Source organism: Clytia hemisphaerica, unplaced genomic scaffold (assembly GCF_902728285.1).
Source record: "Clytia hemisphaerica strain Z4C2 unplaced genomic scaffold, Clytia hemisphaerica genome assembly, whole genome shotgun sequence".
Taxonomy (NCBI): Eukaryota; Metazoa; Cnidaria; class Hydrozoa; order Leptothecata; family Clytiidae; genus Clytia; species Clytia hemisphaerica.
The window spans coordinates 63825-77250 of NW_027103590.1; the positions used below are offsets into that span (position 1 = coordinate 63825).

Sequence of the window (13426 nt, forward strand, 5' to 3'; positions counted from 1 at the left end):
TAAGGAATAGCGAATAGACAATAACTGCAATTTTTAATCATAAAAAGAAAAAAAACCCTCAATTCCCAAGGGACTAACGAAATAGATTGTTTGGTACACTTGGGACTGTTGAAATATTCTTTTGGGAATCAAGGCAATTGCAAAAAAAGCTTTAAATAGCGAGACATTTTTAAAACGATTCATAAAGCAAGCCTTGGTGACAGGACAAGCATTTTCATACTTCAAATGTAAGTATAGTTTGATTTTTTTTTCTCTGTTTGGATTTAAATTAATTCGCTAGTCTCATAGAAAAAGAAACTGACTTTAATGTGACTCAAATTAATACCTTAATATATTTGAAAACTGAACCTAGATGCTATCAGTTGTAGATTTGAAATAAATTTGTAGAAAAATTTTAATCATCACGAAGCCATTGATAGCCGACTTTTCAAATTATCTACGCTCATAAAGCTCATTCTCCCCATTCATTTATTTTCTTTTTGGCTGAGACTTTGATTTTCTATTTTAGACCCAATCCAGCCAATCCAAAATCATTTCAATATGTGTGACGATGATGTTGCTGCTCTTGTCGTAGACAATGGATCTGGTATGTGCAAAGCTGGATTTGCTGGAGATGATGCTCCAAGAGCTGTTTTCCCCTCCATTGTTGGACGTCCTCGTCATCAAGGTGTCATGGTTGGTATGGGACAAAAAGACTCGTATGTCGGTGATGAAGCTCAATCCAAAAGAGGTATCCTCACCTTGAAATACCCAATCGAACACGGAATCGTCACCAACTGGGATGATATGGAAAAGGTACAATTTACATTTTTAAATTGAATTTCTTAAAGGTCATAATCGCATGTTTTTATAAATAAGAACATCCAAATTTTTTCAAGTCTTAGATGTTCTTATTTCCACTAATTAGAGGAAATAGGCGAGGCATCAGTAAAATTTTGGGATCAATTTGTTTTGCAATTTAGTTCTGTTTTGATACAAAGTGAATCCTGAATTTATGCCAGATTTTAGACTTGTATACTAATATTTTAATTTCAAAAACCCATTCAATCGACTTGGAAATTAAATACCTACACCCAAAAGATTTTCAGCCTAGTTAAGATGACAAATTTTGAGGATTTTTCAAAATTTATCCGTTTTTGAGAACACGCTGTATAAAATAAGCATTAGGCATATGTCAGACAAAAACATAACCATGGCCAAAGTTACCCTTTAGTGAGTAGCTTGATTTCTTTAATTTCGTAGATCTGGCATCACACTTTCTACAATGAACTCCGTGTTGCACCAGAAGAACACCCTGTTCTCCTTACCGAAGCTCCATTGAACCCTAAAGCTAACAGAGAAAAGATGACCCAAATCATGTTCGAAACCTTCAACTCCCCAGCTATGTACGTCGCTATCCAAGCCGTCTTATCATTGTACGCCTCTGGACGTACCACCGGTATTGTCTTGGATTCTGGAGATGGTGTCTCTCACACTGTCCCAATCTACGAAGGTTATGCTCTTCCCCACGCCATCATCCGTCTCGATTTGGCTGGACGTGATTTGACAGACTACTTGATGAAAATCTTGACCGAACGTGGATACTCCTTTACCACCACTGCTGAACGTGAAATCGTCCGTGACATCAAAGAAAAATTGTGCTACGTCGCATTGGACTTTGAACAGGAAATGCAAACTGCTGCATCAAGCTCTAGCTTGGAGAAATCCTACGAATTGCCTGATGGACAAGTCATCACCATTGGAAACGAACGATTCCGATGCCCAGAAACCCTCTTCCAACCCGCCTTCATTGGTATGGAATCTGCTGGTATCCACGAAACCACCTACAATTCCATCATGAAATGTGACGTCGATATCCGTAAGGACTTGTACGCCAACACCGTCTTGTCTGGAGGAACGACCATGTTCCCAGGTATTGCTGACCGTATGCAAAAGGAAATCTCCGCTCTTGCTCCACCAACCATGAAAATCAAGATTATCGCTCCACCAGAAAGAAAATACTCCGTCTGGATCGGAGGATCCATCTTGGCCTCACTCTCCACCTTCCAACAGATGTGGATCTCCAAACAAGAATACGACGAATCTGGTCCATCCATCGTCCACAGAAAATGCTTCTAGATGCATTCAGATTTTTATTTAATAAATACTAAATTATTTGTATTAGTTTTGTTTTTGTATTTACGCATACATACATGGTTCATGTGAAATTATAATTTAAAACTTAACACTGTTCTATTCATTTCCACCTTGTAAACTCGGCAGATCAACGAAAATCTGTAAAAATTGACATAATAAAATTCGATTAACCCATCGTTAGCCGCTTCATCTTAAATTTTAAATCTTTTGAACTCTTTGGTTAATTTAACTTCAGTTCAATTCCCATTTTTGACTTGTTTGGTCCATCAAATTAGTTTAATAGCTTTGCCTAATCAATATTTTTTATCACTTTTGGAAACCTCTCTGTAAGGCCTATTATCTCCAAGTCATCGAAACTGCTAACTAAATTGTGAAAACCTATCAATTTAACTGGATTGAGACATACCTTGTGGAAAAGGGCTAAAAATATAGAAAAACGGAGGAGGTTAGTTGGAATGTTTAGTAGCTTAAAATTTTACAGCTGATTGAATGAGTCAATTTAGAATTATACATGCTACTCGTTACTCATGCTATACTCGTGGGCGAAATATATATGCAACTGTCGAAGTAATACAGGTGCATAACGAATGACTTCATCAAGTGTTGGTTTACCTTCATGGTATGTATGACATTCATAGTGAAGTGGCAGGTATCTTTTTTTTTTGGTTTTTTTTTTTGTTTCTTTATTGAAACAAAGACACGTGTACACTACGAACATATATTACAAAACATTACTTAAACATAAAATATAGTCCCTCCCCCCGCTAGGAACTAACGTTATATCGCCAGAGGTACTAGACTATGTAAAAAATAAATAAATAAGTAAATAAAGAGAGAAAAAAAAATCTTGGAGAAGGAAGCTACAGTTGTTAGGTAAAAGCCTAAAATTAAGCACCGCTAAACCTTCCAGTTTCGTTAAGAAATTCAACAACAGAACAAAGAATAGATTTATTTAGATTTGAAGTCAAACTTTCATCCCCATATAATAAAAGTCGACAGAAAAAAGGAGGGTTAAGTGGCGGATGAAAAATAATGCCTAGGGTCTGAAGTTTGTTGAACAAAGATAGTCTTGCATGGGAATATATAGAGCAGTGCAGAAGAAAGTGTTGAGTGTTTTCAACAGAGTTAGTTCGGCAACCACAGAAATGGTCTAAAGTGTCGCGGTAGCCATGTCTAAATTTATGCTCGTTGAGATGGCTGAAACCGACCCGAAGTCGATTAAGAAAGATCACTCCTTGAATGTCAGGAACATCAAAAACATGAGATTGCTTGGGTCTCAAAAATTCATAGATTGCTTTTTTGAAAGTTTTAATTGAAGGTAGATCTCGTATATTACCTCCCAGAACATTCCACTGAGATATGCAGTACGGAAAAAAAGTGTTACGGAAACGCTTAGTTCGTATATTAAGAGGATAAATAGGATTTCTTGTTCTAAGGCCACCTGGTGCTGTAAGTCTTACTGGCAGGTAGTTACGTAAATACGAAGGGGCTAAATTGTTAATAATTCCATAGAAGAATGTCATTCTTCTAGCAAAGCGCCTGTCAGCAAGACTTTCAAGACCAAGTTCTGAATATAGTTTTTCTTGAGACGTTCCACGAAAACAGCCTGTTATAGCAAGGCAAGCATTATATTGAATAGATTCAAGCTTCTGCACAAAGGTAGCATTTCCTGGGCGGTCATATACGATATCACCATAATCAAGGTATCTCATCCTAAGCACGAATTTTTGAAGTCAATTCGGTTTTAGTTTGCACACGTTTTTAGCTACTGGCTTTTAAGGTCTCTCAAACACCTTAAATACTTATCTGATATTCCGATGGTGTATTGGCGGCCGCCCACGCTAAAGCTCTGAAGGAGCGGGCCAATATCACAGGAGACCTATAGACCTTGACTATCGGTTGCACCCGACTGAATTTAGCATGAAAATCTCTGCTGCCTGAGAAACCTTACAGAAAAATGAAAAATGGTAACCCAAAGGTTCCAGATGTTAAAATTTTCCCGACCTTCAGAGCTTTAGCGTGTCGGAAGAAAATTTCTACATCGATTACCAGATAACTTAAATACCTGATTTCTTAGTAAAATGGACTAAAATATAATCACAAAATGGTGAAAATAAGAACATATTGAGAACATCTTTTGTCTTGGAACTCTAAAAGTTAAGAACACCCGCAGGCTTTCAAATATTTTGAATATTCTTATAAAAAAACGTGTAATCTAACTACGCTGACAAGGTTTGGACATTTTTGGAAACAATTGTGCGCACCTAAAACTAAAGGGTCAATCCTTAGGATCCTAGGCATCATTTGTGTGACGCAACTGCATGTGACTGGTTCGAAAGTAGAGAAGGCTTACTGTGTGTAGATTTACCAAAGCAAATCTCTTATTCAAGCATATAGAAATGCAGACATTTGAAGTTTAAAGGTTCTATCAGGTTCAGTACGACTGACGTCAAATTTTGATCACATGTGATCATCATCATGTATCATGTGCGTCCCTCGAACGAAACTACGGATCCAAAGGGAAATAATAAGGTTTATTACTAATAAGCAAATATAGACTTTATGCACCCCCTTCTCATAGACCCACTGGAACCGCTTTTCCCCGGTGGAAAGTCATCCTCCAGTTTTTGTCCTCACTGAAAATAATCAAATAAACCAATCCTCACTGCAAAATGTTTACTTTTTTTACCATCCCCATCTCAATATCATCTGAAGCGCAGAGAAAATGACTTTTGGAGTTAGTTCACCTAATGTTTCCAGCTCACCCAAACAGAGACTCATACGCATGCGTGATTTTGCGTTCTTTTAAACCACATGTAGTTAATTCCCGTGACAAACAAAGACGAATGAGTCTGTAGCGGTGTACAGTCACTTTCGGTCGGGGTCGTGGACGACGAAATATGTCGTTCCCCGATAGTTCGGGTTTGTCGTTCTTTTTGTCGTTTTTTATTATTCTCTTTGATAGAACTTGAGTTAGAAGGAGCTCTTGTGCTCGTTGAAAAGATAACCATGAGAATGTTTGACTTTAGATCTGTACATACCCTTGTACATCGACTTTCCTTTTCAAGTTCTTTCTGTTCTAATGTTTTGTATTGCACAATTTCACAAGATTCGACACGCTGTTTTGATGCTCTAACAGAGCAATTTCAATTTTTGAAAGCAGATGGCGAGGTGACCTTTTTCTTTATTAATAAATATTAGTGCGTTCTGGTGAGACGAGTTGGCTAGTAGCCGGGATATAACATTTCTGAACAGGACATCTTTCGTGGAAAAACATGTCATCTGGTTCGGTCTCCTCCCAGCTGGCACACAACGTTGTTTTAACGTTTATCTAATGTTCACAATAAGAACATATTTCTAAAATATTGCCTTAATGCCTTAAACACCGGTTGCTTCTCAATTTGGTGGAAGTTCAGAGATGTTCGTGTCAGAACAGAAAGCGAAATTTTTCCTTTGCTGCTTGTGTAACAAATATCGGAGAAGTGGGCGTCAAAATATTTGCTAAAATTCACGATCATACATGAAAGTTTCCACTCTCAACATCTGTGAGAAAGAAAAATGCAATAAGACCCTCTCATATGGAGTGTTTTTGTATGCCTTATTTGGCTTTAAATAGCTATCAAGAAGGCCTCCATCTTCGATGTCGTTCACAGAAAAATATCATCGTATGTTTCTGACTGTAAAATTATTGCGTAGTTTTAGATACAAAGTTAGCAACATAAATCTACTCTCAAATAAAAGGATATAACAACATTTTCTTTTGGCTTTGAAGAGCATATAACAAACTTGAACTATGATCGACCAAATAAAGTTTTTAAGAGAAGGTGTTTGACATTTTATAATAAACAAGACATAACAAGCTAGGAGTTTAAGCGACAGAGGTGAGTATTGATTTTTTAGGATTATGACCTTTGGAGTGAATAATACAGGGTGTCCCTAATTAAAGTATCGAGTCGAAACACAACTATGAGTAGAAAGTTTTATGTGCGTGTTCACAAAATTGTATTTTAAGCTCTCCCTCTTTTTTCTTTGTCATTACGATTAATTTATACGTTGTAACTACCAATTGTAATAAGCCAGTGTGATGGAGAACGTTCTTATATTTTAGCGATAACACACTCAAACTGTTCTACTCAATCGCATGTTCAAACTCGATACTTTAATTAGGGACACCCTGTATACCTGAAAGAAAACATTAACATCATTTACTTGAAAATAATCTTTCATAAGTCGGTGTTTTTTACACTTTTGGCGAAAACGTGAAGTTTTTTAAAACACGTTTTAAAAATAAATACAAAGTGCACCTTTTCTTAATTGGATATCAGGGGATCGGCAAAGGATTGAAGATTCCATTCCTTTTTTCCCGAGCCTTCTAGAGAAACTAAGCTAGTACTTAAAACCTTTGAAAGTTAGGAGCACGTTAGGATTAAACGGTTCCATAATGAAAATGGATTATGGATTCCAAGAGCAATAACTTTTGATATAATGTGGCTTTAGAACTGAAATTTTGCAGGATGGAGCATTTATGTACTTTCTATTCCTAAATAAAAAATCTTTCAGCTGGGAGCAGTTTGGAATTACTTATTCCTGATTTCTTTTTGAGTTTGAGTCTTTTTGAACTGAGGACTGGAGTATGTTTATTTGACATTAAGTAGTTCGAATTTAACTATTTGGAAGGTTTGGGTCCCTAAGACCACGAAAATAAAATTTTCCACTAGAATAGAGCATCCAAGGATTATGGAATCCTTCATTGAAAGAAGCATACTTTGCCTTATCCAAAATGAGCGTATTAGTCTGGAATGAAATATTCTACAAGGCTCTAAACTGATTTTTTACGTTATACGTGATATGTCGTTACGTCTATGCCTTAAAATAAGCTCAGATAGAGCCCCAAAGGATTAATAATTCCATTTTGCGAAAAGTTGGGGCTGGGGTTGGGTGCACCACTTCAATCGCTTTAAATTGGAGTTTTTAATCCTAAAACGCTCGTGAAACTGCACTTTTTGGTATCTGAGAATGTTTTAACGTAAAGTGCAATTGACTTTTGATTGATTTTAGATTGTAATCAGCCCATTTTAACGATGAAATGTATCTTTTATAATTGTTCAAGTTCAGAGATGTTTTCCGGATGGAATTTCGGATCCAAAAGTGCTCTTCATCATTGTTTCATAAAATATGGAGATCGTGTGACATGTTGAGACCATCAGAATAAATCCAAGAGCCACGTAACTCTCATAATTCCAAAGTTCATAAAATCTAATATTTTGGAATATTGAATCCTTCTTCGCTCCTGGGACCAAAACCAAAGCTCTAAGCTCGTGTGCTCCACCTTTTTGGAAGATTTCATCCCAAAATCCTTGTTGAAACTTGTACTATTCAAGAAAAACCGTTTTTTAGAAAATTTAATGTCACGTTTTCGCCAAAAGTGTAAAAAACACCGACATAACCTTTGCCAATTTTAATATCCGAATTAATTTTTATATTCATTTAAATCATCACATGGGAGTCCATTATCTATTCGTTGAACAAAAAGGATCTTTTTGTAATTATCTCAAACTAAGATAGAACATATTCCGTTTTTTTGGGTCACACTGTATATAGGGGAAACTGTGTGATTGGAAGGCAATAACTTTCGACCCCCTACTAGGTACTAAATTCGTGAGATGACAGTTGTTTGGGAAAGCGAGTCTTTGACGTGGAGCTCAAATGTAACTTCAGGATGTGGTTGAATAGAATGCAACCTTACCTTATATTATTTTCTTCATTGGATTTTAGATTTTAGATTTTAGATCAAACTTATTAAATATTGGTGCATTTAGAAAGAGCAATGTCGATCAAAGAGCTTTGGTATACAACTCTTACGAAGAAATTCTCAAAAAGAGTTCGAAACACCATCAAAAAGAATATCTACACCGTCGGTAGTGGAAGTTATGACATTGAAAAAGCACGACACAGCGGATATGTCGACATGTTCAATTACGACGATTATGATCACGTGACTATGGATGACGTCATCGATGAGACAATGACATCATCTTCATTTCAACCGAAGAAAAAAAGCGATGCATCAAAGTATCAGTGTAAAAGTAATGACGTCAAAAGTCGTTACCAGTATAAATCTGACGTCGTCAATTTACGTCACGATTATAAGTCGGATGTTGTCATACACGTCACTGACACTACACATTACGATATTCCGAAATTACAACCTCTTGAAGATGATTTTGACGTTCATCCTGCAATGGATTCTGAGCACTTTTATGACGTTCCAAAAGCAATCATGCACGGCCATCACGACACACCAAACATAAAAAAACGTCAACGGAAAACAAACAACGCCAGAAAAAACCGAGATTTTCATTTGAACGTTCCTGACCGGGATAGCATGGTTTCTGGAAGATATCAACGTTTGGTTTTACGTAAAAAGAAAGAATTAAAGAAACAACAGCGTAGAAGTCGTATAAATGAACTTTACGAAAACGTCGAAAGTGGATCCGACTCCGACAGTGATATGACGGATTCTGAGGACGACATTTCCGGTACTGATAGTCCGTATGAAGATTATTACGACATGTATACGCCGTTAGATGGATGTCATGATCAGAATGAAAAACCTGAGTTTTACGGACGTTTCTTCAGTCATACCTTAACACGTGACAAAGAGAGGCTAAGTACAGGTTTTCAGAGAAGCAATTTCAAGCGTAGTGTACATAGGTCCGTAAACGTCAAATTCGAATTCAAGAAAAGCAATACCAAGTTAGTAAACACACTAAACAGAGATAACCCATTGAAAAAAACTTTTGATAAAGTCAAACTGTTGGCAACTGATGATTGGCTTTTCGAGCTTGATGAATCCAAGTTGGCCTTAGAACTAAAAATACGGAATGGTCTTGAAAGCAGGATCTTGTACCACCATTTGAGAGGCTGGAAACCTAAAAATGGTTTCCGTGCCTCAGCCTGGAAAGACAAATTCGCAGAGGATTTGACAGTGTACGAACTATTTTTATTCATATCTGGTAATTGTGATTCAAAGTTAGCTTGCAGACTAAAAATATACCAAGTTGACGGTTATATGATGAGTCTGTTGGTGAAAGATGAACTTCTATTTCGAGATTGCTTACTGAGCTTGGGAGAAATTCAAAAGTTGAGAGAATCGTTTTATCCGATACGAACCCGATGTGATGCAATCGGGGAACACGATTTAAAAGAGAAATTCTAAGAACATTCTCATGTGTTGTAAAGGATTTTTTTTCTTTCAAGGAATTCTGAACGATCTTCCATTCTGGTGCCCAGAGCAACTTGCACCACATTATGGTTTTACTGATGGACGTGATGCAATTGTAAGCGCTATCAGAATAAACACCCCTGTCTCACAGCCCCACTGGAACTTTTTTCCTAAGTGGGGATAAAATTCCTATTGAAATTCCAATTGGGATAGAGATTCAAAGATTGTTCCAAGGTTAAAAAACCCAGTGGGGATGGTTTTAGAGTGTAATTTTTAAACATGGAATTTCGAGTGGGGATGAAATCAAAGTCGATTTCCCAGTGGGGCTGAAATTCAAGGGTATTTTCCCATCGGGCTTTTTTCCAGTGGGACTGGGGTCCCAACGGGTCTGTTACACAGGGGTGTAGAGTAATACGAAAGCGGGTTAAAGTTAGAAAACCCTTCAATCGACTCGGAGAAAAACTACCAGAAAGGTCCAGATAAACACATAATAGGGAGACTAGATTAGAGTTTAACAGGAGATATATCATATGCAACGAATTCAAGATAATCGAGGTCAACATTTCTTGTTAAACTCTTACCCAGTCTATTTAAAGATAGACCGGAGCGTCATTTTGAGCTTTCGTTTTACATATTCTTTAATATACATTTTCAAGATATTTTAAAAATCATAATTAGAAATTACAATGTAAATAATATTAAGAAAAATTAAAATTTTGTCAACAATTAAATTTCATTTCACGAATCTATAGTCGAGTCCTCTCAAACAGGGGTTATCCTTTACCGATTCTATCTCAGCCTCCAAATTCATGTTTCTTTAGGAAATATGGAATAAACCATTGAAGCCACTTTGAAAAACCAGGAAATATTGCAAAAATTGAATGGAATACTGTATAAAAATTGCCTAAGAGCAAACATTACAACTTGGATGACTGAGACATTTCATCCCTATTCACTCTTTTTGTATAAGAACTAGTAACAATTGCTATTATTTTGACACTTTAAGCCTCAAATTATTCATATCATGTTCAAGTCTATTCACGATAAGTGTGCACTCTTTTTCTTTTACCTATAACTTTTGAAGGAATTCTTCAATCTTTATAAATTTGGTATCATCGGAAAGATATTAGTGAGTGGAACAATTTGAAATAAAAAGATCTTTAAAAGAATTCTAAAAATGAAGATGAAAATGAAGAAGAAAAAAATGAAGATCTTGTAGAAAAGTGCTATAACTTTCATTTTCACTGGAGAGATTCTTTGATCTTAGGAGATTATCACTGTGAAGAAATTTTATTAAAATACTTATTAAATATAAAGTTATGATACAAAGTTAATAAGTGATTGACCCCAAAAAAACAGCAAAAAACTGCAGAAAACAGCATTTTTAGACGTCAATCAGCTTATAACTTTGTTTGATATCTTTTGACTGAAGGATTCACCTCAGTAATCCATCCACTCACTAATATCTTTCCCATGATACCAAATTTTTGAAGATTGAAGAATTCCGTCAAAAGTTATAGGTAAAAGAAAAAAGAGTGCACACTTATCGTGAATAGACTTTAATTAAAGTGTGAAATCAGGATATCATAGGCTTTACATTCAAATTTTACTACTTTGACCCCTAAATTGCTTAAAATTGAGTAATTCTAGGCTTAGCATTGTTCTTAAATTGTTCTCATTTTTCGAACCTCATAATTCTTATAAAATTTTCTTATAAAAATAAGAGTTTAATCTTGATATCATTGTCTCCTTTGTAAGTCACAGTGGAAGCAAAGAAACGTATTTTTTGTTAGTAAAACCATATAAGAACATAAGGCGGCTTCGATGGCCAAATTGTTAAGAATATGTTAAGATCCTTTTAAGGCTTTGTAGACTCTAGAACACCTGGGTCCTTAGGAAAATGGACAAAAATACTCACAAAATGGTGAAAATAAGAACATGGTAAGAACATTTTTAGGCTTAGAGCTCAAAAAGTTTTTGGATGTTCTTATAAAAAAACGTGTACACAATAAAAAACATCAAAGCATCTCATCGTCCATTGGAAAGTAAGTAGTAAGTGTGCGACCGCTTTTAGGGTGTAACCCAGAGGTTTCCTTTTATTTTAATCCGTCTATTTAATTGCTATGCATCAAGCCGAGAATATCAACGAGTACAATTTCAGGAATGACCCTTAACCTTGCACACCGTACGTGGATGCTCTACCTTTATGCTTGCGGCCAATTGAATAACTCTTTTAAATAAAGAACAAAAGATATCTATTTACACTTTTTTACATTTCCCAATCAATAAAGCCAACAGTCAAAAATGCAACAATCTTGACAGCAACAGTTAGGTACATAGTTAAACTTGGTCAAATTTTTCAATATTTTCTCTTGTTAAACGTGTGTTCTCAACGTTTTTAATTTGAGGTAGAACCATGTGACGTGTTCCGCCTTGGAATGAAGCTTCGTGAGATTTCTTCTCTCGCAACTCAATACTCGGTGTTCCATCGTCTAAACTATTGAAATAATATCGAAGTCGACTTTCCTGTAACGTGTTTTTACGAGATACATTTTTACGAGAATAGTCGGAATCGGTACCGAATGACAATGATCGGCTTTTTCCATTCCGACAAATTACCGAAGTCGAATCGTCGGTAAGAATACATTTTGTCTCATCGTTTGAAACTCGGCTGTATCCTGATACAGAAACCTCGGCTATTGACGGCGATTCTCGGTAAAACGAACTTGATGAATCGGAAGAAGACATTAAGATATCGTCAGAAAATACCGACGACGATTTTTGTAAGAATCCTCGTGGACGATTTCCGACAACACTGTCTTGTGACATAGCTCTTCTTGATAGTAAACGCCTTGGTGTAGAACACGTTTGGGGCGACATGCTGGGCGGGATCGGGGTTGATCGACGTTTCGGTCGCAAAGACATGATTGCGAGGAAGATTTATTCTTCCAGAAATTTATGATGAAATTTTATCACTTTTTTTGCTAAAACGAATAAGAAAAGGAGAAAAGGTTACTTACTAAAGTCAATTCTCTTCAAGTGTACACTCCTTTTTACTACTACACTTTACCCTCGCTAATTCGAACTCGAATTATAGAAAGATTCGAAAAAGTGAGAGTCTACTTTAGCGGAAAACACTCTCAAGGGATTTTGTCTTATTGAGCTGGCAAGGCTTTTTCATAGCATGAAGGAAAAATAAATGTACAATCAAAGCAAACGGACTTTACTCACACAAATAGTTTGGATCCTTAACAGCCTATTAGGTTATTAGGTACCACAGATCTGTAAAACCCGAATGGTTATATAGGCAACTTTAAGCTTTCTCCAGCAAAAAAAGTGAAGCAAAAATTTGACTTTCTGAATTTCGTGCCGATGGATATGATCTAGCATTATAATTGTTTTCGGAGCGCAAGATAAACAAAAGTAGGTGGAAAAAGCTTCTCTCAAACCAGTGAAATTGCTTGTTGTCACGTGATTTCTTTGTTAGAAAATCCTACCAAAGCTTGCTTTACTTTTTGATAAAGGCCGCAGATCTAGCCCTTCGGGATAAATCGTTGTTAGGTACAGGATTCGTGTCTTTAGTACATGATATCTTTCTACGTCATTACAGTTATTAATTTTTTATGGTTTAATCGAGATTCACAATTTTAGCTTTCACAAAAGTTGATTACCCATTATAACTTAGCACTTTTTGATGAAGAGGGTAAAAACATTTTATTAACGTCTTTTTAAAATTCATAACGTCATTTTTGTAACTAAATTCTTAATTACTTTTGACAGGATAAATAACCAAATAACTTTTAAAAGCAGTTTTTTGTTAAAAGTGTCAAGGAACCCAAAACAAAAGTTTTATCTTCAAATCCCTTAACAAACTTTCTGACTATGATCAGAGCCCTTAAGGAAAAATTCGTCGGGTCAGCTACCCTCTGAACCCTCTCCCTCAAGGGGAAATCTGCATTTCTCCTCTTCTTCCTCTTCTTTTTCCTTTTTTCTTCCTTTTTCAATTTATGACTAGAAAATATCATGTAACAGATGCACGAATCCTATGAAATAAACTAACAGATT

General features: G+C 36.0%; 2 protein-coding genes across 3 annotated transcripts; both read left to right on the forward strand.

Moving 5' to 3' along the window:
- Nucleotides 1-169: 169 nt before the first annotated feature.
- On the forward strand, nucleotides 170-2225 carry LOC136801512 (actin, non-muscle 6.2-like). Its single transcript, XM_067058150.1, has 3 exons — nucleotides 170-227; nucleotides 509-795; nucleotides 1243-2225. Exons 2-3 carry the CDS (start codon nucleotides 541-543, stop codon nucleotides 2116-2118), a joined length of 1131 nt encoding a protein of 376 aa, XP_066914251.1. The 5' UTR covers nucleotides 170-227; nucleotides 509-540; the 3' UTR covers nucleotides 2119-2225.
- A 3620-nt stretch (nucleotides 2226-5845) lies between these two features.
- Nucleotides 5846-10106, forward strand: LOC136801506 (uncharacterized). Of its 2 annotated transcripts, none has more exons than XM_067058141.1 (2): nucleotides 5846-6017; nucleotides 7919-10106. In XM_067058141.1, the coding sequence occupies exon 2, from the start codon at nucleotides 7964-7966 to the stop codon at nucleotides 9353-9355; it is 1392 nt and encodes a 463-aa protein (XP_066914242.1). In that variant the 5' UTR covers nucleotides 5846-6017; nucleotides 7919-7963; the 3' UTR covers nucleotides 9356-10106. The 2 variants fall into 2 exon arrangements, with proteins under 2 accessions (XP_066914242.1, XP_066914243.1); XM_067058142.1 differs by having other exon boundaries at nucleotides 7926-9417.
- Nucleotides 10107-13426: the final 3320 nt, after the last annotated feature.

Coding starts and splice junctions, on each gene's coding strand:
- LOC136801506 (XM_067058141.1), top strand. CDS start 7,964: ATGTCGATCAAAGAGCTTTGGTATACAACTCTTACGAAGAAATTCTCA.
- LOC136801512 (XM_067058150.1), top strand. CDS start 541: ATGTGTGACGATGATGTTGCTGCTCTTGTCGTAGACAATGGATCTGGT. Junction 796..1,242: donor ACTGGGATGATATGGAAAAG/GTACAATTTACA, acceptor TTAATTTCGTAG/ATCTGGCATCACACTTTCTA.